The 26007-nt window shown below is 44.9% G+C and overlaps 1 protein-coding gene across 8 annotated transcripts in view; it reads left to right on the top strand.

The window, feature by feature from the left end:
• LOC135526318 (MAP7 domain-containing protein 2-like) overlaps positions 1-26007 on the top strand; it is a 37270-nt gene that overhangs the window by 7785 nt on the left and 3478 nt on the right. Inside the window, exons 2-20 of one of the 8 annotated variants that reach the window (XM_064954588.1) lie at positions 6013-6135; positions 6790-6870; positions 7239-7402; positions 8267-8375; positions 9183-9272; positions 10016-10123; positions 10986-11096; positions 11654-11752; positions 14471-14596; positions 16826-16944; positions 22597-22724; positions 22861-23153; positions 24089-24215; positions 24295-24475; positions 24558-24662; positions 24936-24983; positions 25138-25186; positions 25301-25487; positions 25627-25910. In XM_064954588.1, coding sequence (XP_064810660.1) covers positions 6013-6135; positions 6790-6870; positions 7239-7402; positions 8267-8375; positions 9183-9272; positions 10016-10123; positions 10986-11096; positions 11654-11752; positions 14471-14596; positions 16826-16944; positions 22597-22724; positions 22861-23153; positions 24089-24215; positions 24295-24475; positions 24558-24662; positions 24936-24983; positions 25138-25186; positions 25301-25487; positions 25627-25910 — 2532 coding nt within the window. Of the gene's footprint in view, positions 1-6012; positions 6136-6789; positions 6871-7238; positions 7403-8266; positions 8376-9182; positions 9273-10015; positions 10124-10985; positions 11097-11653; positions 11753-14470; positions 14597-16801; positions 16945-22596; positions 22725-22860; positions 23154-24088; positions 24216-24294; positions 24476-24557; positions 24663-24935; positions 24984-25137; positions 25187-25300; positions 25488-25626; positions 25911-26007 lie in introns of all 8 variants that reach the window. The other 7 variants (XM_064954587.1, XM_064954589.1, XM_064954591.1 and 4 more) reach the window with 7 other exon arrangements.

The following is a 26007-nucleotide window of genomic DNA, read 5'->3' as shown; positions in this document are numbered from 1 at the left end:
TATAAACCCTTGTCTGGTCTCTCAAGCTCTACTCTGCCTCGCTCAGCAACAGTTGCCATGCGACAGAGCTGCCTAAGCCTTGGCAGGGCGAGAAGGACACCAGATGAATAGTGTCGTAAGAGTCACTTTAAGCCCAACTTCATTTTGTGGATGATTCATAAATATCTGCACAGATTTGGATTATATCTTTTCTCCCCTATTTGGTACACCCAAGAGCTGTGTATTTGTTAAGGTTAATCTATTTTCCCTCCACCTGTGTTTCTATTCCCTTGATGGAAAGGTGGATGTTTATACTACTTAATTGTTAACCCCAAAAGTGTATTCGAATACTGAGCAGGAATCAAAGTACCCCTCAGTTTCTAGAGGCAGTGGGTTGGCTAACTAGTGCATAAGCTTATGAAGGCTATCGTCATTCATTAGAACTCCTTTTCATCCACTTTTTGAGTCACTTAACTTGGGATTCCCACCCAGTGACGCGTTACCTCGTACCCCTGCACATCGACTTGGTATTGGTACCCCTGCTATAAACTTAATTTATCGTTACTCATTGTGTCTATTATGACTTTAGTACTATGTGTTTTTACTCCATATTTGTCTTTTCTCTCTGCATTGTTAGGATGGGCCCATAAGTAAGCATTTCCGTGTTAGTCCAGACTTGTTTCATAAACAACATGTGGTGGGGGGGGGGATTGATTTGAGGAGAGGAAAAGTAAACTGACCTCCACTTCCTGTGGGATTAGCAGCAGACATTCATTCATCCATGATGACCTGCATGAAAAATATTGATACTGTTTCAGGGCTCAACAGTAATGCTTGTTCTCTTGTCAGTGTCAAGTAAAAAATAAAAAGTCTGACAAGAGTATAGATACAAAGGGATACTTTATCTACTTCTGAGTCAGATGTACTCGTGGATACCATCTTTATGCCTCTGTGTCCAGTATGAAGGAAGTTGGAGGTAGTTTCACGAGCCAATACTAACTAGAGTTAGTGTAATGTATTGGTATCTGCTAGCAAATGGTATCCACAAGATCATCTGACTCTGGGGAAGTAGATAAAGGGCCTCATTGCTAAAATCCCGAAGTATCCCTTTAAGTTGTCCAAATGGACAAGTTTCAATAAATAACACCGCAATATCAAATAATTACTCTGCTCAGAATTGGATCAGAGAGGACAACATTGAAAATAATATTCAAATGAATAAAAAAAAAGCCTACATGTCAGTTTGTGATATGCATGTTGACTACAGCCTCGTGTCCAAACTGATGCTGACTCGAGGGATGGGCCAGAAAATGTTGCCAAACTATGAGACTTTAAATTACAGAAATATAGGCTAAATGTCAGTCATGTTTGACAAGTATAATGAATGATAACTAACATTAACGTCTATGTGTTTGATTCTGTCGCCATACTCTGCACAGTTCATTCATATCAAGTTGTCACAAGATCAGAGTGAAGGACAGTGCCTGTTGCACATCGCCCACCTTGAATCTGAGCGGAGGTGGTCCGCATTTTGAAACTATTTAACCATAAACTTAATTGTTTAAAACCTGGCTCTTTTTGCCATTTTATGAACCATGTCTTACCTTGTTTCAAAGTAGACTAGACAGAAAACGACCATGGAAATGTTGAGGGAATGCTTTTAGAAACACCTCATGCCTTTGAAACTAGCATTTCTCTTATGTTCTATTTTTCAAATCAACATTATTTTATTGTCCTGCAGCCAAAGGCACAATCCTACTCATATTAGTAACCCATGCTAGTTGCTGCATCTTTAGAGCTCCCCTTTTTTTCTTAAATTCTAACTTATATTTTCAGCTGTCACATGAAACTGCTCGCTTGTGCGGTGCACTTTTGATAAGTGTTTTTGGCTAATTGCGTTTTGGAACCTTCATGTGTAGCCTACAGCCATGTACACATGTCTGAGCTTATAATATGAAGAAATACAACTTCATCAACATTTTTAATCTAAACTGTCTGATCTGTTGCATCAGCCTCATTGCTTTTGAAAATGTTTTGATGTGCAGTGGTTGTATGAATTTTGGATCTGTCGTCCCTGTACCTAGCATCGAACATGGTGGCGACACAGTACAGAGGCTCAGAGAATTCCACCGAATCGCTTGTTTACAGCCTCTTGTAGAGTACTTTTGAACGTTTTAACCCCACTGTATGTGTCGACAGTTTTGACAGAGGGTATCACGTCTGCTGCAGACGCAGTTGAGCTTATTTCTCGAGTCGGTTGTTTGACTGGAGCTAGGAGTGTTGATGTTTCAAAAAATGTTCTCCAATGCCATTGAAATGGCAGCAGCGGTATGAGAACCAGCACATTCTTGAACATGCAATACGGCTTTCCTTAGTACGAAATCCTCGTCGACTCACTGTGCGGTCAGACTCAGCATGCTCATGGGGCTGACATCGCTGGTCCAAATGTCAGTTGTGAAGCTAATAGCAGTGATACCCATAACCAGTAGCTCATAGATGTGCGTTACAACAATACTATGTAGCTCTGGTAGTGCAACATCTGTAAAATAGCGCATACTTGGTAGTGTGTACCGGTGCTCGACAAGTCGGTGCAAGCCAACATCATCCACGACAGGGAATGGTTGAAATGAATGCTCGACTTGAACATGTTTAGTTGTTGGAAGTGTACGCTTAGTATTTTTCTGCTTTTGTTCTGTGTAGTGCTATATTTTCCATGGCACCACTACTTCATCTACCTACGTTATATAGGTTTGCGCAACAGCTTGGACATCGGTTTTGCACATTGGTGTTAAACTACACATCGGGCCGATGTCGGCTTTTTTAAAGCTAAATTCCGATGTGCTTACCGATTTTTATATCGTGCATCCCTAGGATTTGGGAGCAACATTATAGCCTTTGCTTCCGACTCATTAACTTTTTGTGACAAGCAATCCCGTATCCGGGAGAGTAATCATAGCCTCAAGCTGATTACCATAACGCAACGTTACCTATTCATGAAAATCGCAAATTAAATGAAATAATTATATTCACTCACAAGCTTAGCCTTTTGTTAACACTGTCATCTCAGATTTTCAAAATATGCTTTTCAACCATAGCTACACAAGCATTTGTGTAAGAGTATTGATAGCTAGCATAGCATTTAAGCCTAGCATTCAGCAGGCAACAATTCACAAAAACAAGAAAAGCATTCAAATAAAATCATTTACCTTTGAAGAACTTCGGATGTTAGATAGCAAATGTTCATTTTTTCCAAAAAGATTATTTGTGTCGGAGAAATCGCTCCGTTTTGTTCATCACGTTTGGCTAAGAAAAAAACCCGAAAATTCAGTCATTACAACGCCAAACTTTTTTCCAAATTAACTCCTTAATATTGACAAACATGGCAAACGTTGTTTAGAATCAATCCTCAAGGTGTTTTTCACATATCTATTCGATGATAAATCATTCGTGGCAGTTGGGTTTCTCCTCTGTAGCAAGCGGAAAAGTACTGGAGCTGGAGATTACGCAATATTTGCGACGGAGGACACCAAGCGACCACCTGGGAAATGTAATGTCTTATGCTCAATCTTCCAATGATATGCCTACAAATACGTCACAATGCTGCAGACACCTTGGGGAAACGACGGAAAGTGTAGGCTCATTCGTGACCCATTCACAGCCAAATAAGGAGACATTGAAACACAGCGCTTTCAAAATCGGGGGCACTTCCTGTTTGAAATTTCATCTTGGTTTCGCCTGTAGCATTAGTTCTGTGGCACTCACAGACAATATCTTTGCAGTTTTGGAGACGTCAGTGTTTTCTTTCCAAAGCTGTCAATTATATGCATAGTCGAACATCTTTTCGTGACAAAATATTGCGCTTAAAACGGGAAAGGTTTTTATCCAATAATGAAATACCGCCCCCAGAGTTTCAAGAGGTTAAAGAAAAAAGGTGAGTAATCGCTGTTTTGATATCCAGAAGCTCTTTTCGGTCACAAGAGACATTCGCAACAACATTTTGTACAAAATAAGTTACAAGAAATGCGAAAAGGCACACAAAATGGCACAATTGGTTAGGAGCCCATCAAACGGCAGCCATCCCCCTCCGGCGTCATTCTGTAGAATATTTTTTATTTTTTTGTCCTATTGACTACATCCTATTGCTCTAGTCTGAAGACCAATGGCTAAAGATACACATCTATTCCAGTAATATTGGGAGTGGAGGAGCATTGAACTTTGAGCTCCATTGTCTGTCACTATTTGAGGTGTTCTCTCCAGAACCACAGTGAAATGGGTCATTGTAATGTTAAAGGGATGTAACATAGTCCTCTTCTATATTCCCCTTTATGTTCCTGATTGAGTTTCCACTCGCTGATAACCTGCCTTTGTTTTGTGTTCATATCCGGCTGAATTTTTTTTTTTCTCCTGCAGATTCTCTTCCTCCTTATGAGATTTTCTGTAATATGCACTCCCGGTCATCCCACTCAGCAGAAAACAACAGTATGAAACAAAGCATGGCAGTGAACAGTGTACTGTCAGTGTCACTTCTTGTAAGGAGAGCCATTGAGAGCTCCCCTATTGTCACCTACTGTCTCATTGCAGACAGGTAGGGAGAGCCAGAGGTGCTGTGGGAAGTAAGGATCACGGTTCCTTTCTGTTGCACTAACATTATTGTTTGCATGTGACATCATAAAGAGCAGTGAGAGGGGACCGGTTTTGTGTTGATTTTGTTCTCCAACAGCCTGAAAGGGACTCTTTTTGCGGTGTCCTTTCTTGTGTTCTTCCCTTCACAATCTCTAATCTAACCAGATAGAGCATCACCGAAGCAGCAGTTGAAAATTCCAACCTGTCCTTCCACTTATCAGTGGTGGTCATGAAGGACAGGAGTCAGGAGGCTATTTCAGACTATTGGCTTGAGCTTGATCAGCAGCCAGAGTGCTATCACATGACGACCCCTCTGTCAGCAGTCTCACAATGCTCCTACACAGCGGTGTAATGTACTTAAATACAAATATTTCAAAGTGCTACTTAATAAGGTTTTTTTGGGGTATCTGTACTTTACTTCACTACATTCCTAAAGAAAAGAATGTAAAGAATGTTTTTACTCCATACATTTGACCTAAATCCTTAGCGGGACAGAAAATGGTCCAGTTCACACACTTATCAAGAGAACATCCCTGGTCATCCCTACTACCGCTGATCTGGCGGACTCACTAAACACAAACGCTTTGTTTGTAAATTTATATCTGAGTGTTGAAGTGTGCCGCTGGCTATCCGTAAATTTAAAAAAGCAAGAAAATGCCATCTTGTTTGCTTGAGTCATTTTCTATTAAGTTATCTTTTTACTTTTATGACAATTGGGTACTTTTTCTTCCACTGACGCGCGCGCACACACATTTTCACGTACTGGGGAAAGGGCTGCTACCAGGGCACAGAGCTGTTGATCACGTTCTTTCCACTTCCTCCCTCTCTCCACCCCCCTCTTTTCCCCCCTGCCGGCCTTGTGCCTTGGCTGCCTTGATAGGCTTATTATAGAGGCCCCTATAGCAATAGGTTACAACTTTGAATGGATCCATTTTGGCCATGCTGAGTGGGGCTCTCTGATGTGCCCTATGGAGGTCTAGGCCTCAATGTTTTTTAGTCATTTGCCCAAGTCTGAAACCAACATTTTTAACCCTTACCCCTACACTAAAGTGTTTGTTCCTCATCTGATCCTTTAAAATCCAGGGATGTCTGCATAGGGTGGTCACTTGAATGCTGGGAACTGGGTGTTTCGAGAGAGCCCAGTGGACAGCAGCCGGGCTGACCGTTGATGAGAGGGGGCAGGGGGAGGCTGAATAGCTGGATTGTTCTGTAGCTTTAATTCCTCTGGATCTCTCTAGAACATGCATTCCTATGGAGGACAAACAAAGCACAGAGAGCCACCTGCTCTAGACTGCTCAGCAGCTCGCTATTCCAAAGGCATTTTCATTTCATTAGACATTTCATCATGCTATTCCAGACAGCGTGACTTGAATTTCTCTCTCTCTCTCTCTGTGTTGTGTGTGTCTTTAGCTGCATCTGCGCAGGCGCAGGCAGAGGAGCGGCGCAGCCTAGCAGGGAACAGCCCAGTACCTGCATCCCCTGCAACAGCAAACACACCACCCAACACCACTGCAGCGAAGTCTCCCCGGCCAGGTAACAAAATATCCCCAGCCTGCTGCATCTGCATTGTCTCACACACACACACACACACACACACACACACACACACACACACACACACACAAACAGGGTACATTCATATGCATGTATTATGCATACCTATAGCCTAGGCCTACACAAACGTATACACACCCACCACCAGAACAGCTCGTATGTCTCTCCCATAGCCTCTGCCAGAGTTCCAGTGTGGAGGCTTAGCTAATGTTTGTCATTAACCATGTGGTAAACATGACAATGGCTCAGTAGTCATAAATTAAGCCTACCTTTAATTCATTGCCAAGTAGCCACAGGCTTTTATTTATATATATTCCTTATCTCATACAGGCTTTTTAACTACAAATCTCGTCTGTTACCTGGGTTATAATGAGTGCCACTTATCACTCAAACGTCACACCACCATGTCGTTGTGGCTTAATGCCGCATAAACAGTGCTGTCAACTGTTGCAGTAATAAGGTGATGACTCAAAGGGCATTAATGTCATTCATGATGAGCACATCTGCCTGTCAGGTGATTAACTCACGGTGACCCTGCAGCACATCATAATCCACCACTGATTTTCTGCCCATGCCCACACTATTTCCACTGCATGTGTGTACACACTTATCTGCATCTCTGTGTGCATGCAGTCATTGATGGTGCTGCACTAAGGATAGACGACCGGCTTCGAGTGGCAAAAGAGCGACGAGAGGAGGCCGATAGGCAGCAAGGTAAGAGCTCAGTCTGAATGGTGGGTCCATTTCTATGGGTTGGTCATAATCCATCAACACGTTCTACTAGCTATTAGCTAAGGTCTCAGGAGTCCGGCCTGTACACCATTCTCTTTAATGGGCCCAGCCTCTGACCATTTCATTACTTATGTACTCATTGGATTAGCAACATACACAAGTGTATACATTACAAGTTCCTGTTGAGACAGGAAATACCTTCTATATAGTGGGACTTTACTGGGAGATTTAATTGGGTGATTTTGACCATTGGGCTGGTCACAAAATAAACAAACCAATGTGTTTTCCCTTTTTCTCTTCACACTGCGCGCGCATACATGCCACACCTAAACACACACACGCCTATCCAGCTGCGAAGGACTCTCAGATCCTGGAGAGAGAGCGTAAGGCCAAGCTGCAGGTGGAGCGTCAGATGGAGGAGCGCCAGAAGAAGCTGGACGAGCAGCGCAGGAAGGAGGAGCAGAGACGCTCGGCTGTGGAGGAGAAAAGGAAGCAGAAACAGGAGGAAGAGAAGGTACGGGTCCCGGGGGTCCTCCAACACCAGGGTGGCGCTACAGATACAACTCTTGTTTTGTAGACTTTGTGTAGTTGATGGCGTAAATGTGTGCACTAAACTGGAGCATGTCGATATCCATAGTAAGCGAAAATAATGTATTTGAATTGGGACGGGTGAACTGCAGTGACTAATCATATGTGCAGCTATCACGAGTTGACTATTTTCACTGCTCATGTTCATGGGATTTTATGGTGTAGCCTAATTGGCAGAGTTAATGCCATGTCTCTGTTAGAGCATGAGTGAACAACTTCCGGAAAGGATGCATACTTTGTTAGTGTTATGCATGAAACCATCTCCTGTTTTTGCTTCTTTTAATGGGCGTCTGCTGCAGGAAAGTCATTCCCTCAGTGTTCTTATTCCAGCCTGATTGGCACTAGTGACCTGTTGCTTTGCACCACTGCTAAGCAGACAAATGCAACTCTACCACCCCAGAACAATGTAGTGTGGTATAACATATGAAAGACTAAATCGTTTAAAACATATTACAGGGATATTAATCTTTGCTTCAAAGTAGAGCAGACAATTTTGCTTTATCTAACGTTGTCATCACTCCCTCTTGTTTCACTATGATCATATTGTAGTGAACTGTTATTGTCAGACTGAAAACAGCATTTCTCTTTGAGTTACCGACTCACCTCATTCTGGGATGTAGGCTCATATTGTCATCATTATCCCTTTGACCCTGTTTATTTGGGTTTGGTAGAACCAGAGTATTACTTTGTCATGTGAATGACTTTGCATTTCTCCACCCCCCCCACCACCCCTCTCTCTTCTCCTTTCCCCCTCTCTCTCCCCTTCTCTCTCTCCCTCTGTGTGCTGCAGGAGCACTATGAGGCGGTGATGCGGCGGACCCTGGAGCGCAGCCAGAGGGTGGAGCAGAGGCAGAAGAGGTGGTCTTGGGGAGGACTCTCAGAATCAGACAACCGATCCGGTAAGGAATCCTCCTCCATACCATTTCACTCTGCTCTATACCATATGGATAGGACTGCTAAGTGTATAGGACTCAAGCATGTGTGTGTAAGGATTTATGGTTTCCTATTTGTCTGACAGCGGATGCTGAAAAGTACAGGTCGGTTAACTTGCTGACTCATCCTCAGAGTGACTGGCTCGTTATTGGTTTGCTGTCAGCTGGAGTTATGTTGATTAGGCATCGGTATATGTTCTGCGTATGTCCAAGGCTCGCTTAACGACATTTCTCAACATTTTCTATGTGTTTCTTTTGAAGTCTGAATGCCTCTTTAGTTTAATGACGCATACTCTTAATGTGCAGTGAGCGATAGCATAGCTGCTATATAATATCTCAATCTGTTTTTCTTTAATTTATTGTTCATAATCATATAGGGGCCGTATCCCAGACACAGATTAAGACTCGTCCTGGACGTAAAGTGTAATCCAAGAGAATCTCCATTTGAAAGCGCTTAGTCAAGGATTTGGCTTAATCTGTGTAATGGAATCCGGACCATACTTCATAAAAGCAATGTTCATATTATAGGTCAAAAAAAGATGTCTGTTATCAGGTCATTTGACCCATATGTGGTCTGATCCCAAAGATCCTCATCCGAGTCTTATCATGTGAGCTTGTTTCCTAGCAGCTGTGTTGTGGGCGCTGACTGTCAGAGATGGAAATCTACTGATTGTTGTCAGCCAGCCCTTTTCCTCCTCCTCACTGCCCCTGTGGGCGGTATGTGTCTGCTCCTGTCTCCCCGCTGAGAGACTCTCTTCCCCCCCCCCCCCACAGGAGACCCTGACGCAGGTGCCGCCTCTCCAGTAGCTATAGTAATCTCACCCGCGTCTCCAGAAAAGCCCCCGAGGACACAACAAAGTGCAGGTTAAACTGGTTGATACCTGTACTGTACCCACAGCAAAGCAGCATGGACTGGCACTGTAATGTTAACCACCAGCCCTTGTCTTACTCACTCCCTCACTAATATCTTCCTGGTTCTCCCAGGGATGGGTTGATTTTGCTTATATGCACGTGTCTAGGATCAGCTTATCCTGACATTAACCATTAGTGGGGAAAATGGAAGGCTGACCTTAGATCAGCATGTATGGGCAACTTCACTGTCACTTCTGTCCCACAAGCCTGTGGACTTCCTTTTTTTCTTTACTCTCTCACTTACTTTGAAGCACTTCCAGATGAGGTGTCACATGTAGGCTCCGCTCTCTGAGCAGCACTGCTGTTGACTGTTGAACACGTGCCAACTAATGTTGATTTCTTGACTGTTCACCTGTGGTATCTATTCTGTGGATTTTTTTTCTGGCTTTTCAACTCTTATCACTAACTGCTGTGCCTGCCTATGAACTGGAATGGCTTTGGTCTGCTACTTGTTCTGTTATCAAAATGTATTATATTCAGTAGTGCCTTAGTTCAATGTTTGTTTTATACATGGACCCCACCGGTGTAGTATGCCCTAGAATTGAGACTAAATGAGTGTTGAATGTTGTAGCAGGTCATTAGGACCCTGCAGAACCCTGTCCTCCACCCCTCTATGTCCTTTCCCCTTCTCCCAGTCTCCCATTGGTCAGTCTCCTGTATAACCCCCTCCCTCACTCTCTCCCTCCACCCCTTAGTTGACAAGCGCTCCACTTCCACCATGAACCTGAAACAGCTGTCTGAGGCTGGCATCAACAAGCGCCTGTCCTCCTCCTCTGCCACCCTCATCAACTCTCCCGACAAAAGTAAGTCCCCTTTCCACCCTCCTGCGTTCCATCCTACCCTGTACCCAGCCACCGTGTCAGCCCACTGTTATTGTCACTGCGTTGACCCTCTCCTTCCCGTGTCCAGGAGCTGAGAGACAAGCCAATCAGCGGAACATTAAGAGACTGGTAAACCAATGCATTGGCTCGCTGTCTCTGACCTCAAACAATGATCAACCCAGCATGAACTTGTTATTCCATTGTATCAATTTACTGTTCACTTTCAGTTTTGTAGTGCATTTTGTGACACAGGGAAGTGTCAAAGAATCATAAGGAGTTGCCCCAAAGCATCAGTGACGCATTTGTGATCTCTTCGGTAGTCTTTGTACTGTACCTTCCTAATGCTAATGCAATTCATCCTGGTTTGATTCACAGGGAATTGCATTGTTTCTGACCACCACTGAGAAGAAGAATCATTCTCGGTCCAATCGTTCTCTCTCCACAGCTTCCTTTTCCTCCACCGTCGCCAAGATACTTACAATGTTGTCTGTCCTCTCTCGCTATCTGATATTGTTGATTTTCTCTCCTCCTTAACCTGTCTCTGTGTCAAATTCCACTAGCCCGTTTCCTTTTTCACCAGGGTTAGGAACACATTCTGAGAATGTCGGCACATTTTTCTTTTGTAATAACGATCCCTGTGACCTTGGGCCTTCCTGTGGTAGGATGATGGGAATTGTAAGACCAACTGCAGCAATATTCCAGTGTGTATGTCCCTCTTAAGTAGAAGGGACAAATTGCTAAGACTAACTACAACAATGTTCCTATGACTGTTATTGTGAAGGAGAAAGGAAGAGAAATGGCTGTGTCACTGTTTCACCCTGGGTGTCTACTCGTTGTCTCTCAGGTGCTCGTGTGAGGAGTTCGTCATTGAACCGGTTGCCTAGAAACGACAAAATCGACCTATACACTCAGCCCAATAAGGAAGGCAGGAAAAAGCTTCAGGTGGAACAGACAGGTGCATATTAAGGCCCTCCTTTACATGCTCTACGCAACCTCTAATGGGTCTGAGCAACCATTGTCTGGTGTGGCTCTGAGGCTCCTTACAACCCACTGGGCAAAGACTGCAATTCGGCGTCTATTCCACAATGATTCAACCTGTCCCCACTGGGAAGGCCCTCATTCAGCACAGTAAACGAGTGCCTGAAGATATTTAAGATAATTGATATAGTCTTTTTGTTTTTTGCATGTTTCTTAGATCTAGATGAATGTTTTCTTGGACCTGTTTAGTTGACCGATGCAGGCTAACACCATGCACTACTGTGGTGCTAGACATCATGTAGCTCTCTATCAAGAGAGCGCCAGTAACCAGATTATGACCAGTGCAATGGCTGTGTTCCTTCTGCTCACATGGAACATACAGTGCAATTTAGCCACAGTCGACAAACAATTGATTTGTACTGTAATGAGAACAAAATAATGCTAAATAACGTTCATGTTCTTGAGGACTTTTAGGGGAGCTTGACCCGCCCCCTCTGTCCCTGATAGGCTGTAACCCCCCTCTCCTGTCTGTAGGACCCTCCCTGAAGAAGAGAAGCTCCTCCCTTACACGAGCGGGAGGGGGCAAAACGCAAACCCCCTCCAAGCTCGACAAGGGGACTACAGACGACCAAGGTGGCTAGCATGTACCTATTTTATATTCTCGTCGTTGTCTGCATCGCTCGGACCTCCTCTTTTTGTAATAACAAGCACGCATCTCCTCTGACATTTTGTCTTTTAACTCAGTTCGCTAATGTTCAGCTCCTAGCGGGGATTTGTATGCGCCAGCTGGGGAGGTGTAGCCAGTTGCAGCTACTGTTGTGGTGCGGTGATTGTGAAGTGCAGCAGCCTAGTGCTTCTAAACTTCCAAACCAGCCTTTTCCTCCACTCTGCCCCTCTCCCTACACGTGTGCTCTTTTCCAGCCAACACTGCGCACACTTGTCTGTCTGCCTCTCGACAGCCTCTAACCTAACGCCCAATTCCTGTGTTTCCGTCTATCCCTGGTCTCTACCAGGGACTCTCTGGTCCTCGTGTCGCTAACTCGCCTCACTCCTTTATCTTTCTCGAAACAGATCCCTCCTATATTGTTGCTCACCGCTTGTGTTTTTTTTTGCTCCCAGATAATCTTGTCTTAACCTCGCTCTCTCTCTCGAAGCTGCTATAAACCAGAAATACCTCCTTTGTGCTCCTGACTAACACAATGTTTTGTTTGTTGGTCACAATGGGTTTGTTGTTTTCCCTGCAGATGACGTATGTAAGCAGAGGATTTGACACGTGTGGTCTCGTGCCCCTGCGGTGTATGTCAGTGCCATCCCACTGTAGCTAGTGTCTAGAGAGCACTAGGCATGGCCACTGACTCTCCTTGTTGAAATGCTGTGCTCCGACTACTAACTGTGTTGTATGCCTATGCGTTAACCATATCTCACTCAGTCTGTCCATACTGTATATTGATTGTAGTCATTTTGAAAAGCGACCATCTCATTTGCGTTCGTTCTTTTTCCCCAACGCAGTTTAAGCCAAAACCACGGCCCGTTATTCAACAACGCTTTGAGCGCTCCAAGTCCGGAAGTGAATATCTCCGTAGTGCGAAATTTCAGTCACTGATTAATGTTTGCCCTTTTATTTTCAAAATAGTATATTTTTTCAAACATGACGTCGTGGACCGAGCTAGCTGTTTGCATCCCTTAACGCTCAGACCGATTCAATGGCTGTAGCATAGTGTATTCGCCTGAATGATTTAGCTAATAAATATTTGAGGAATTATGAATAGTAAGCATACGCTTTCACCTGATAGACTACTTATGATAATATAACTTCAAATACCGAGCTAGTAATGTTAATTAGCCTAGGTTAACCTTGCTGACCTTAAATTGAGGGAATTCAGCAGAGTTCTGAGACATTTTTACAACCCATTGAAACTCTGAAAATAAATACATGGGCAAATGTTACCAAACGATGATGATGATGATAATAATAATAATATGCCTGCATTATGGTGGTTGTTAAATTCCATCCTTAACTTGGAAGGTCACTGTCTCCGCGCTGATCGCCTGTGAGTGAGACACCGCTAGCTAGCCAATGGGAGCGTAGTAGAACGCTCCTCTGAATAACGGGACGTGGTTTTGGCTTAACTGCATTGGGGAGAGAGAAAATATGCATCTCATTTACAGGGCAAATTGTTTCTCAGTGCTGTGATGTTTTGTGAGACTTAATGCAGTGTTCAAATATCCTTCAGCCTTTCAGTTTGAGTCAATAAGATCATCTTTGAACGTCTCATACTGAGTTAGAAGAATCCCACAACGAGACATCCATGTCTGTCCTTAAAAGCTGAATCCCTTCATTAACGAGACAGGGGAAAACTCTCCCGTTCCTAACCATGTTCCCTGGATGACCCTGTCCTATAGTCAGTCTGGAGCTCTGTGACTGACAGTTAAAGGGGCTGGCCCACTCTACCTCTAACACATTAGTCTGTCTGAAAAAGACGTCCACTCTGTCAGGGAGCCTGAAGGAGGCCTCGATGGAAGTCCCTTCATCCAAAGTGCCAAAAAGGAAACGGCGCTTATAGCCCATTTTACTTTTACCTTTCTGTTTTTGTTTTTCATCCCTTTGTTACTGTGTTTCCAATGGAACCAAAGGGGAACTGTATTCTGTCATTGCATGAGATCAAGAGCTCTCGGTTTTTACTGTCAGACTCACGGTCTCCCGATAACATGCATAAGTGATCGGTACACCACTGTCTTTTCAAATGCGGTGGGCAGGGCATAGAATTACTGCCTTAGATTGGCATTTTCCATTTGACTTTAAATTCTTGTTCTTCCCAAAACAAAGCACTGAGTCTGTACAGTAGAAACCTAAGAGTACTTGCGCACTCTTACGTTGAGCCCTTACCTCTATGTTCCCTGCCCTCCCTATCTACCCCATAGCACACACCCTTTCCTGTCTGTGGACTAAGCTCACTAACACCCTTTTTATCCCTTCTGCACCAGGGACACACCTTTAATTTGACCTCATTGTACCTCACTTGTAGTCCTCTTCAGTTGCTCGACAATCACTGTCTCAATACTTTTTCATGGCTTCCTTTCCTGGTCTCTTTGTCCTCATGACCACTGGGTGTAATGGTGATAGGACTAAGTTTCCACAGGGAAGCCATTCAAGACTATTGCGACACGGCTTGGTTTCTTATGTTTATTCTCTCCTTTTATGAGTGGAAATCACATGGTGACCCCCCCAAAACCCCATTCCGCCCCTTTCTTTGTGTTGACCCTCACCCCCCCCTCCTCCTATCGCCTCCTTCTTTTTCTTGTTTTGGCTCCTTCATTTTTGGGGGGGTTCCGCTCATGCTGGCCGTGTAGCTCGCAAGCCCCTGGCGAGCCCCGTGGACGGAGGGTTCCTCAGTCGCCTGCTCACCCCCACCCAGGCCTCACTAGCTAGGAGCAAGAGCGCCGCTGCCCTGTCGGCCGAAGGAGGCGACGCCCCAGGTAACCCCCACAGAGGAGACCCCCTTTAGAGCTTGAGGACTCAGCAATTAACAGGGACCCCCCCCCCCAACCTTGCTTCTGGCCTCCATCATATCACTAGCTACAGTATACGATAAGAGCCTGAAATCCACACCCCTGCCCCCATTACATCATTACCTAATAGCTATAAAACACCCAGACCTCCCCCCCCACCCCAGGACCATATTATGTCACGAGATATATAGAAATATATCTCTCTAACCCAGGTCCCTGCTGCTGGCTAGGCAAATCCTTTGAAGCAATCTGTGCCCCCTTGTTGTTTTTGGTGGTGGTTGCTGTACAGTGGTGGCTGAAGGCTATAGTCCTGTGATTTCAATGTTGAGGGGCCCTGCTTGCTTAGTGGTACAGAACTTGCTTTACAGTAAAAGTACACTCGTGATCACAAGGTTGTGTATATGTAGATTGGCGCCACACACAAGCACTGCTCACATGCACTTAGCTCAGACACAATTGTCTGAGGATGGGGCCCGGGGAAACAGGGCCCATGCTGGAGGCTTTCCACTAAGCTGCTTTCTTGTGGGCCCAGTGCTTGTTGCGTGAGAGAGAATGAGTGTTGTGGTGGTTGTGTGCTGGTAACTAGTAATGATCTCAGGGAGCTGTGGACTTGCCTAGGGGAGCTTCTGCTCCAATCCCTGTTACAACTCTTCTATTAGTGCACTGCCTGTGGAATACCTGTTACAGAATGCACAGTTCAGCTGGTCTTACTAATTTGACCTAAAGGTAGTTCAGCCCAGGTCATTGACTTCCGTTGACTTGCAACACCGGTGATTAGAACGCTAATTTGTTAATATCTAATGTGCTGTCATGGGAATACGTCACCATGAGGAAGTGCAGAAGCTATGAGATGTCTTCCATACTACTTAGGGGTCATTTGATCCCTATCTAGAGGCTCTTCCTCCGCTTACCTAATGGACTTAACCCCCTGATCACATATCCTGGGCTGAACCCATTAACCCTATGCTCTGAGGTGGCTAGTTGAACATGGTTGAGTGGCCTGGTTGGCCTGCCATGTGCTGCATAGTATCGTAACGAGGTGCTGATTTGACAGCTGTGCGGTGCGTATCGACAACCCATTGAGACACGTTAGCTGGTATGGCTTCCCTCGCCACTAATAATTATAGCCCCCCAGAAACATGACGCACCAGTGACAGTTTATGGACAGGGAGTGTTAATTTCAACAGCGCATCCTTTATCTCTGCTGCTCATTCAGTAACCTATCAGAATGAGTTACAGAGCATATCTGGGAGTAGGGACTGGCAGGGTGAGCAAGATCCCTGGGCCTCCGGATTACCACTGCTAATCCCCCAATCTGACACAGCAAGCACCCAGCTACAGTAGTAAGAACTCGTTTCCCAAACCACAGACCAGCATACACTGGCTCTCTATGAAACAGACTGTCACTCAGGTTTTCTCATTAACACCCTTTTTAGAGAGACTAGCTACTCCATGTGGGTCAGAAATTGACTAGCCAGGTAAGCCAAATATCCTGGAGTACTCTATGGTGTAGCTGACAGTGTGCATACAGAATTCTCCCTGAAGGACTTCTGTCATGTATTCTACTGTTTTGATTTGGATGGAATTCAAGGTGGAAGGTGTAGTGGCACTGGTGTACTAGGCTAAGCCCTAAAATACTCTTTAAAACAGGAAATGCTGATATGCCTGAAATTATGATTTATTTATTTTTTCAACGAATGAGTACCAACCATCAACGTCATCCTCCAGCATTTGCGGTGCTTCTAGACTAGAGTGTGTGAGTGCGGTCAGCTTGTGCTGCGATGGTGGTGGGTTGTGTGCACTGTTTGCTGTGGCGGTGTGCTCAGTGCCGTGTTGTGTCAATGTGTTCAGCTTTGTGCAGCACCAGAGCTTTAGAACCAATCAGGGGATGTCAGTCTGTCCCAGTCTCTCTGTCTCCCCCCTCCAGCCCTGCCACTGCCAGCCTAGCCCTGATGCTTCAACAACCAACCTTATGCTACCAGTGCATAATCTAACAATATGCCATCTTTTGTGCTCTTATCCCCCGAACCATCTTCTTTCTACTTTTATTTTCTCCATCTCTCTATCTCTCTCTCTCTCCATGCCTCTGCTTTGCTCACCCAACTCTGCTGCTTTTACCCATGCTCCCATTGGCTGGTTTCCCTGCCCTGCGATGACTGTGTCCTTTACCAGAGTGTCACCTGTGTCCTCGCTCAGCCTCGGCCAGCCCCCTGCACCCGGTGCAGCGAGGACCCCTGCGCAGCCGCAGTATCGACCGGCAGAAGAGCGCCACCCTGCCTACCTCCGCCTCGGCAGACCAAGTGGACCCCTCACTGGTGAGACCTCATAAATGTGGAAGACAGAATTGGCATGAATGGAGGTATGGAAGACATAGAATTAGCATGTATAGAATGGACGTATGGAAGACAGACTTATTAACAGAATGGACATGGGATCTGGTGCATGTGTCGAGCACTTTAACACCTGATAGGGTTGGGTGTAGCTAGTGTGTTCATGTCCATGGTGGCAAACTGATCATTTTTATTTTAACTAGGCAAATCAGTAAAGAACGTTGTTGTGTCTCCACTGTGTAAATGTATCGCCATAGTAGTCAGTGGAAATACAGTAGCTACATGTCTCTGCATTCTCAGTAAGTACAGTCCACAGTGGCAGTGTATGCTATGTAAATGTGTGTGTGGGGGGTATCTTTCCCAGAAGCCCGTATGACACCAGGATAAAGTTACAGGAACAAGGTGCTTAAAGCCATGATAACACTGTCTCTCCGAGCCTGCAATGATACGGTGTCAGGAAAATAAATCCTGTGGACAAATAGTACTGGTTTTATATGCACACATCCTGTATGATTTGCCAGTCAAAGCAGCCCTGTGGGTTATCCATCCACGATATTGATCTGAGAGCGGTGTTCTCTCAGGATCACATTGCTATCCCACGGCTCAGACCGAGTCTGAATTGAATTCTTTTTTTTATTGTCCATTGGGGTGAAAAGCTTTGGAGGTCGTTGCTCACTCTTGCTGCATTAGAGATGTCTACCAAACAAGTAAATAAGATGCAACTATACTGCATTCAAGATTTAGTCCCTAAGTAGAGTCATTGGGCATTAGCAGCATCATGTTGGCCTCGAGATGTGTTCCATGAGCCTGTGGGAAGCTCTTTGATTGGTTCAGTGTCCTCCACTGCCTGGCTCTCCCTCCCTGCCCTTCCTCCATGGTCCTTCCTGCATATGAAGTAGCGCTATTGTCTCAGAAAAAGACAAAGGAGCCGCAATAGGCCGAGTACAGTAGTGAATTGGAGCGGCTGGGTCAGGCAATGCAAAGCAGGACAGACCGACAGAGCGAGCAGGTCACACCGTGAGCCTGCCCGGGGCTGGGTCTCAATAGCCTGAGGTGGCTTCGTCTCCTTTGCTCTTTTCCTCCGACTATGAACAACTGGACAGGTGAAAGCCTATTCCTGGTAGGTAGCCTCTATTGTTTTGACCCAGTCTCTGTTTTTAAGATCAGCAAGGTTAAATGAGAGGATAAGGAGATGAAGCTGTGGGTGTCCTATTCAAGGAGAGATGGTTCACAGTACAGCCTACGAAAGAGATTGCAGAGAGAGACAAAGACACTCGTGTAGGTATCTCACCAAAGCTTTGCAGGGGACAGCTCTAAGCTAGGGAGATGGAATGTGAAGAGAAAATTGGTGATATCCAGAATACACATTAAAGGTAGTCATGCTGCTTCTATGATGCGGGCAGACATGCCAGTGTGTGCTTGTCCATGCACTCATCCTCTGAGTGATTAGCTAGTGTAAATCTCCAGTGTGTGTGTGTGGATGGAGGGTACTCTGTGTGGTGAAATGGATAGGTGAGGGCGCTTCCTCTTATGAAACCATCCCCCTCTTTCGGTCTCTTCTCCACACACATCCTCTCCTCACAGAATAATTATCATACAGTGCATGCACTTTGCCTTCTCTGCTTTTGGAAAGCTTTGAAAGCTATTTCTATCCCACATAAAACAAATGGTCTAGAACTAAATGCACACTCTGGCTTTTACGGTTTCTTTCTTAAGCAGTTTTCAGACAAACCAAGGATAAGTACACAGACCGGTCATGCTTATCGGTCTATAGGTTACTATGAATAAAATTGTGGAATTAAATTGCAGTGTGTGCACAGTATATTCGTTATGCATCTTAGGCAGTATGCATTTTGAAAACATTCGTAATTGTTTGAAACACAAACGTTTTACCACATATTATTGGGGCGGCAGGTAGCCTAGTGGTTAGAGCCTTGGGTTGCTGGATAGAATCCCTGAGCTGACAAGGTAAAAAATCTCTCCTGCTCCTGAACATGGCAGTTAACCCACTGTTCACTGAAGGCCGTCATTGTAAATAAGAATTTGTTCTTAACGGACTTGCCTAGTTAGCTCAATTTATTTTATTTTATTTATGTCTTGTGTCAAAGTAGCCTAGCCAAATTACACCATATCCTTGGACTCATGGAGGCACTTAGTTTATATAAAATGTATTTCCTTGTCCTGCAGCCAAAGGCATAATCTTAGTCATATTAGCAACCAATTCTAGGTGTTGCATATTAGATCTCGCTTCTCCATTTTCTTCTGTCACATGTCCGGTACCCTTTTGAGGCACTTGAGGTGTTTTCCTGCTAATTGTGTTATGGAATGAAAATTTGTGTAGCCTACTAATATTTTATCAACATTTAAAGCAAAACTTTGTGATTTGTTTTAACCTCATTGCTTTTTAACTGTTATTTTTATGTAGCCTAGGCCAACTGGTTGTATGAATTTGGCATCTATTGTCCCACAACTGTCCCAGAGTCTGTTTTGGAATAGTCCATTTCTTTCTCAACAAGCTGACCAATAGAAGAGGCTAACTTGTCTAATAAGTCCGATAGTAGGTTGACATGGGCTAGTGACTTTGCTATTCGTTTGTCATCTTGTCGGCTGAGGAAAAGTAAATGTTAAAATAACTGTCCACATCTTCAAAGTGCGTATCAGAATTCAGTAAGAAGAACCGCACATCGTTGCATCCTCGAATGTTCTGTTAATATGAATTACTGTAACCTAAATGTGATTTGCATATGGGTCTGGTAAACTTCTCAAATATCCAGTGAATTAAATTGCTGCTGGTCAAATGTCAAGCTCCACATTGTGGTTATCACCTGCAGAACCATTCCTTTATTGGGGGTGTCTTGCTAATTGCCTAGAATTTCCACCTGTTGTCTATTCCATTTGCACAACAGTATGTGAAAATTATTGTCAATCAGTGTTGCTTCCTAAGTGGACAGTTTGATTTCACAGAAGTGTGATTGACTTGGAGTTACATTGTGTTTAAGTATTCCCTTTATTTTTTTGAGCAGTGTATTTATAGATATGTTTGGGTAAGAAACACTTTGTTTTGTTTTATTCTATAAACTACTGACATTTCTCCCAAATTCCAAATAAAAATATTGGTCATTTAGAGCATTTATTTGCAGAAAATGGTCAAAATAACAAAAAATTTGCATTGTTGTCAGACCTTGAATAATAAAAAGAAAATAAGTTGAATATTCATTTTTAAACACAATACTGTTTTAACTTAGGAAGAGTTCAGAAATCAATATTTGGTGGAATAACCCTGATTTTCAATCACAGCTTTCTTGGCATGCTCTCCACCAGTCTCACATTGATTCCAGCCTTGCTGAAGCACCCCCAGGTCATCACGGATCCTCGACCAAATTTCACTGTGGCTGGTAGGCCTCGCCAGGTATCGCACCCGCTGTGAAATTTGGTGGAGGATCGGTGATGATCTGGGGGTGCTTCAGCCAAGCTGGAATCGGGCAGATTGGTGAAGGACACATGAATCAAGCCACTTACAAGGTTGTCCTGGAAGAAAACGTGCTTCCTTCTGCTCCGACAATGTTCCAAAACTCTGAGGATTGGTTTTTCCAGCAGGACAATGCGCCATGCCTCACAGCCAGGTCAATCAATGTGTGGATGGAGGACCACCAGATCAAGACCCTGTCATGGCCAGCCCAACTCCAGACCTGAACCCCGTTGAAAACCTCTGGAATGTGATCAAGAGGGAGATGGTCACAAGCCATCAAACAAAGCCGAGCTCCTTGAATTTTTGCGCCAGGAGTGGCATAAAGTCACCCAACATCAATGTGAAAGACTGGTGGAGAGCATTCCAAGACGCATGAAAGTGGTGATTTGAAAATCGAGGTTATTCCACCAAATATTGATCCTAAGATAAAACATTCGTATTAGTATTGTGTTTAAAAATGGAAATTAACTTATTTTCTTTGCATCATTCGAGGTCTGACATCTGTTTTTATTTTGACCAGTTGTCATTTTCTGCAAGTGAATGCTCTAAATTACTATTTGTATTTGGTAGAAATGTTGTCAGTAGTTTATAGAATAAAACAAAAACATTTTAATTTCAAACAAACGCATACCTAGAAATAGTAAATCCAGAGAAACTGATAATTTTAGTGGTTGTACAGTTATTTTTTCCAGAGCTGTGTTATATTCTGAACAAAAATATAAACACAACATGCACTTTTTTTTTTTTTTTTTTTACTCAGTACATAGAAGGAAATCAGTCAATTTAAATAAATTCATTAAGGCCCTAATCTATGGATTTCACATGACTGGGCAGGAGCGCAGCCACTTGGGAGCCAGGTCCAGCCAATCAGAATGAGTTTTCCCCACAGAAGAGCTTTATTACAGACAGAAATACTCCTCAGCATCCCCCGTCAGACAATCCCGCATGTGAAGAAGCCGGATGTAAAGGTCCTGGGCTGCCGTGGTTACACGTGGTTGTGAGGCTGGTTCGACAAACTTACAAACTCTCTAAAATGACGTTGGAGGGGGCTCATGGTCGAAAGAAATAAACATTACATTCTCTGGCAACCACTCTGTTGGACATTCCTGCAGTCAGCATGCCAATTGCATGCTCCCTCAAATCAGTGGCAATGTGTTGTCACAACTGCACATTTTATTGTGGCCTTTTCATTGTCCCCAGCACAAGGTGCACTGTGTAATGATCATGCTTCATAATGTTACACCTGTCGGGTAGATGGATATCTTGGCAAAGGAGAAATGCTCACTAACAGGGATGTAAACAAATGTGTACACAATTTGATAGCAAAAAGCTTTTTGTGTGTATGGAAAATGTCTGCTCTTTTACAGTCATTTCAGCTCATGGAAAATGGGACCAACACTTTTATATGTTGCATTTTATAATTTGGTTTTTGTGTGCAGTACCAGTCAAATTTTGGATACAAATTTTGGATGAACTTGCGGCGCCATCAGCATGTTTTCAGACCCCCGTCCCATGGCACGTGGGCTTTTTAAAAATAGATGCATTTGAAACAGACAGGCCCACACTAACCTTCACAGTGACTGTCAGTCCTGTGATATTATTTAAAAGCTGATGTGTGCTGCAGTGGGGCTGGGAGGGAGACTGTCCATGACACAGACCACATGGGAGGGAGATCATGGATCAGGTGCTATCTGGTCACTCTCCATGTTTATTGACCCACTCGTGTTCCACTGTGTTCTCATGAGGGATTTTAGTGGTAGGGCGCCATTATGCACTTAACGTGGAAACAAAATACAGGACAGATTTTTCGGCCATTGAAATGCTTGGGCAGGCTGCCTAAACGTTCTGTCAAGCCGACTAATTCCAGTGTTTTTAATTGTAGAACATTTTTGGGGGGATTAAATAAACACTCCGTGTAAACCGTAATGACTAAAACCAGATGGATTTATGTACCCCCATACCACACACACCACCTAAGTCCCTTTTGATCCAGATAAAACCCTGCATGACACGAAATGAATAAAATGTTATAGCCTACATTTAACTTTATATTAGATTTAAAAAATTAAATGTGTTATTTTAGAGATGATAAAATATAACATTTGGAGGATCTGACGTAATGGACTGAATCGTCCCTCTTCTCTCACTATCTCTTTGTGGAACGACAGAAGGAGAAAAGGTTCTCATCGCCCGGAGGGAAACGTCCCGCCTCGCCCTCCAACATCGCGGGACGCCACCGCTCGCCCTCCCCCGCCCCCCTCCCAGTGAGCAAGAGAACCCCCTCCCCCAGTGCAAAGTAAGACACCACATCTCTCCCTGAGAAAACGTTTGAACTATATCCAATATTTCCTGTGTTTAATTGTGTACTGTTGATATTGCTCAGCTGTTGGATAATTTATAAAACCGTCATTAATCTTGTCTCCCCTCTACAGGCCAAGCCCACGTAACCGTCCCTCGTCACCTGGGGGTATCAAACATCGCCCCTCATCCCCTCAGTTTAGCTCGGCCAAGCCCCCGTCCCCCCAGCCCACCTCGACCAAACCTCCACCCATCCAGAGACCGGCCCTCACCCCCACCGGCCCCCCAACCCTGCGGAAGAGGGACTCCAAGCCAAAGGACCTGTGTCCCATCCAGCCTGTGGTGCCCCAGTCCCCAGAGGCTCCCCAGACCAGCACAACACCCACCCCTACTCATACCACCTCCAGTAAGACCAAAGACAAGGACGGTGAGTGAAGAGGACCTCCAACCTCACTGAGATCACATTTCTCTTTAGACTGAGTTAGCCATTTCCTTCTGTCAGTACCACAGTCATGACATAAGGCTAAAATCTCACTTGCATAAGGACCTTGTCATGCTCTGATCAAGCAGGAAAAAACAACAGTCTCATAGTCTTAAGACTCACTTTCGTCTGATAATGAGAGCCAGGGCCTGTACTGTGAGTCCCTGAAGCAGTGGGTTGGAAACGCTGTACTATATGTGAACTGAGTAATAAAGAACATCTGTTTGGCTCATAGTAGCCTCTGCTCTGTCCTCCATCCTGATGTATATAAATTATCTATAGGAATTAAGCTAAGTTTCACCAGTGTGTTTAGTGTGTTCCTCTGCTGTTCATTAGCAAGGGAAACTGACATGGCAGCAGCAGAAAGTTGGTCTGTAGCTAGCTGTAAATTCTCTGTGGACCAGCACAGCCATTAACTCCCTCCCAGCCGTAGTTACATCCTGTTAGCCCTAGAGATGTCTCGTGCCCCCTTCTGGTGAGAGTCCTGTACTACTACTGTAGAACTCATTAGGAGAGGGTTAATGGATACTGTGTGTGCTGCAGGGACTCGCTGCTATCAATAGGATTGTCTGCACTGGGACACAGAAAGCTCTTTATGACCAGCAGCCACAGAGACTGTCATTTGAAATCAGATCCCAACCTTTGTTTCTCTCTCTTGCTCCCTCTTTCTCTCTATCTTTTTCATTGATCTCCCTCTCTCAACCTATAGTTCTCATTCTCCTCTCAATGTGCTCTATAGTAGTAGAGTTCTATATGGAGTGTTTGATGCTATGGCTCCTGTATCTTGTTGGCTATGCTTTGAAACATGGTTATTAGTGAACCAATATATTAGCTAAGATTGGTCGAACTAAACTCTTGTGTTTCTCCTCTCTGGCTCTTAGACAAGTCCATGGCGGGCACCAACTCGGCTGCAGAGGCTGCCATGATCCTGGCTGAGAACCGTCGTCTGGCGAGGGAGAAGAAGGAGAGGGAGGAGGCACTCCGAGTTCAGAGAGAGGAGGAGGAGAAGTGAGGAACCAGACGAGGCTACTATAATCTCTTTCTCTCTCTGGGGGGGAATTGACCGGCCATATCTCGTTATCTATAGGCTGAGGAAGGAGGAGGACAAACGCTTGGCCGAGGAGGATCGGTTGAAACGCCTGGAGGAGGAGAAGAGGCTGGCGGAGGAGAGGAAGAAGAAAGAGGAGGAGGACGCTCTTATGGTGGAGGCAGACAGAGAAAGACTGGAGGTAGAGGAGGCCGTGAGACAGGCTGAGCTACAGAAAGAGGTACGGACAAATGCTTTTAGTCTTGTGTTGATCTAATTGATTGTCTGCTTGTGTGATTGGCAACATGTTTGTCCAATCGCAGCGTGAAGAGGCAGAGGCACAGGTTGCATTTGAGGCAGAGAAGGTCCGCATTGAGAGAGAGAGGGTCATGGCCCAGAACCAACAGGAACGCATGGAAAGGAAGAAGGTGGGTGGAGAATCACCGTTTCAGCTTGCACACTTTATCATACACACTGTATGCATTCACTATGGTCTCAGTAACATGTTCATTATATACATTAAGTATGCACACTCAGTGAAAATACCCCCTACATCCACCTACTATATACCAACACTTGAGTTTTAAAGCAGTCCAATCAAATCGACAGTCATTAACTTGTATTACGTTACATTGAGTGTCTGCAGGGTGTAATTTGCCAGCGGTTCTTGATATGTGCCGTCCTGTCACTCTTACTTACAGCGAATTGAGGAGATCATGAAGAGAACTAGAAAAGGGGACCTAGAAAAAGTGAGTTCACATTTCTCAAGCTCTGATCTCTCCATGGCAACAATAATTTCTCCAATACTTAAGTCAGTCGCCTTGGATAAGAACACCTAGTAGTCCTTGCACCTACTTGTTGATGGATATTTTGACCAGTACTCTGTTAATGTGTCCTGTTTAGAGAGATTATGATGAGGGAGACGAGGAGGGTGACGAAGAAGAAGCCAAGGGTAACTGTCCACCATCCGTGTGTGTACACTGTGAATGGCCTGTCTGTTTGCACAGACACCACTCCCTCTGTGTACGTGTGCAAATTGAGTCATCTGCTTGTTTCGTCTCCGCAGACGACGAGTCAGCCCAGACCGGAGATGTCGCCATGGAGACGGACTGCATGGACGAGGGGCGTGGCCTGACCCGCAGTGAGCCAATGGGAGAGCGTAGGGAGCCGCTGGGCAGCGTGAACTGGAAGCCAGAGGCGGATGACAAGGAGAACAACAACGGAACCAGCGCTGAGGAGCCCCTGGCTGTTAAGTATGACACGAACACACACACTCCCAAATACATGAAGCACAATGAAACTGATGTAGGACTATTTTGGCTTTAAGTGTCTCTTTCACTTTCTCACTCGACGCCTTCCTTATACTGACTGGCTCTCTCCCTCCCCTTCCAGTCCAGTGCCGAAGGGTCGCCTGGTAGAAGGCTCAGAGTTCCTGAACGAGGACTCTAACAAGCTGGCCCCGGGGCTCAACGGTAAGCCTGGCCCCTGGAGCTTCGAGGAGCTCATTGACCTGGGTGTCAACTCCAAGGGCCGGCCCCTCATCGATGCAGAGGGCCGCAACCAGGGCCTCATCGACTGTGACGGGGGTCCTGAAGGGCCCAGAGTGGCCTTCGAGGACAAGGGGATCCCCGTGGCCACCCTCCACCCCTCCAGCCAGCCTATCAAAGCACTGTCAGGTGAGAGAAAAGTGCTTTGGCAACTAAACTGGTTGTATAGTTAATTTTACTGTAACTGTACTGCATGTGTTGTGTAGAAAAGTAAATAGCTTTCTGG

The sequence above is a fragment of the Oncorhynchus masou genome, chromosome 32 (genome assembly GCF_036934945.1).
Source record: "Oncorhynchus masou masou isolate Uvic2021 chromosome 32, UVic_Omas_1.1, whole genome shotgun sequence".
NCBI lineage: Eukaryota > Metazoa > Chordata > Actinopteri > Salmoniformes > Salmonidae > Oncorhynchus > Oncorhynchus masou.
The sequence above is the reverse complement of the archived record's forward strand: the minus strand, read 5'-3'. Positions and strand labels throughout refer to the sequence as shown.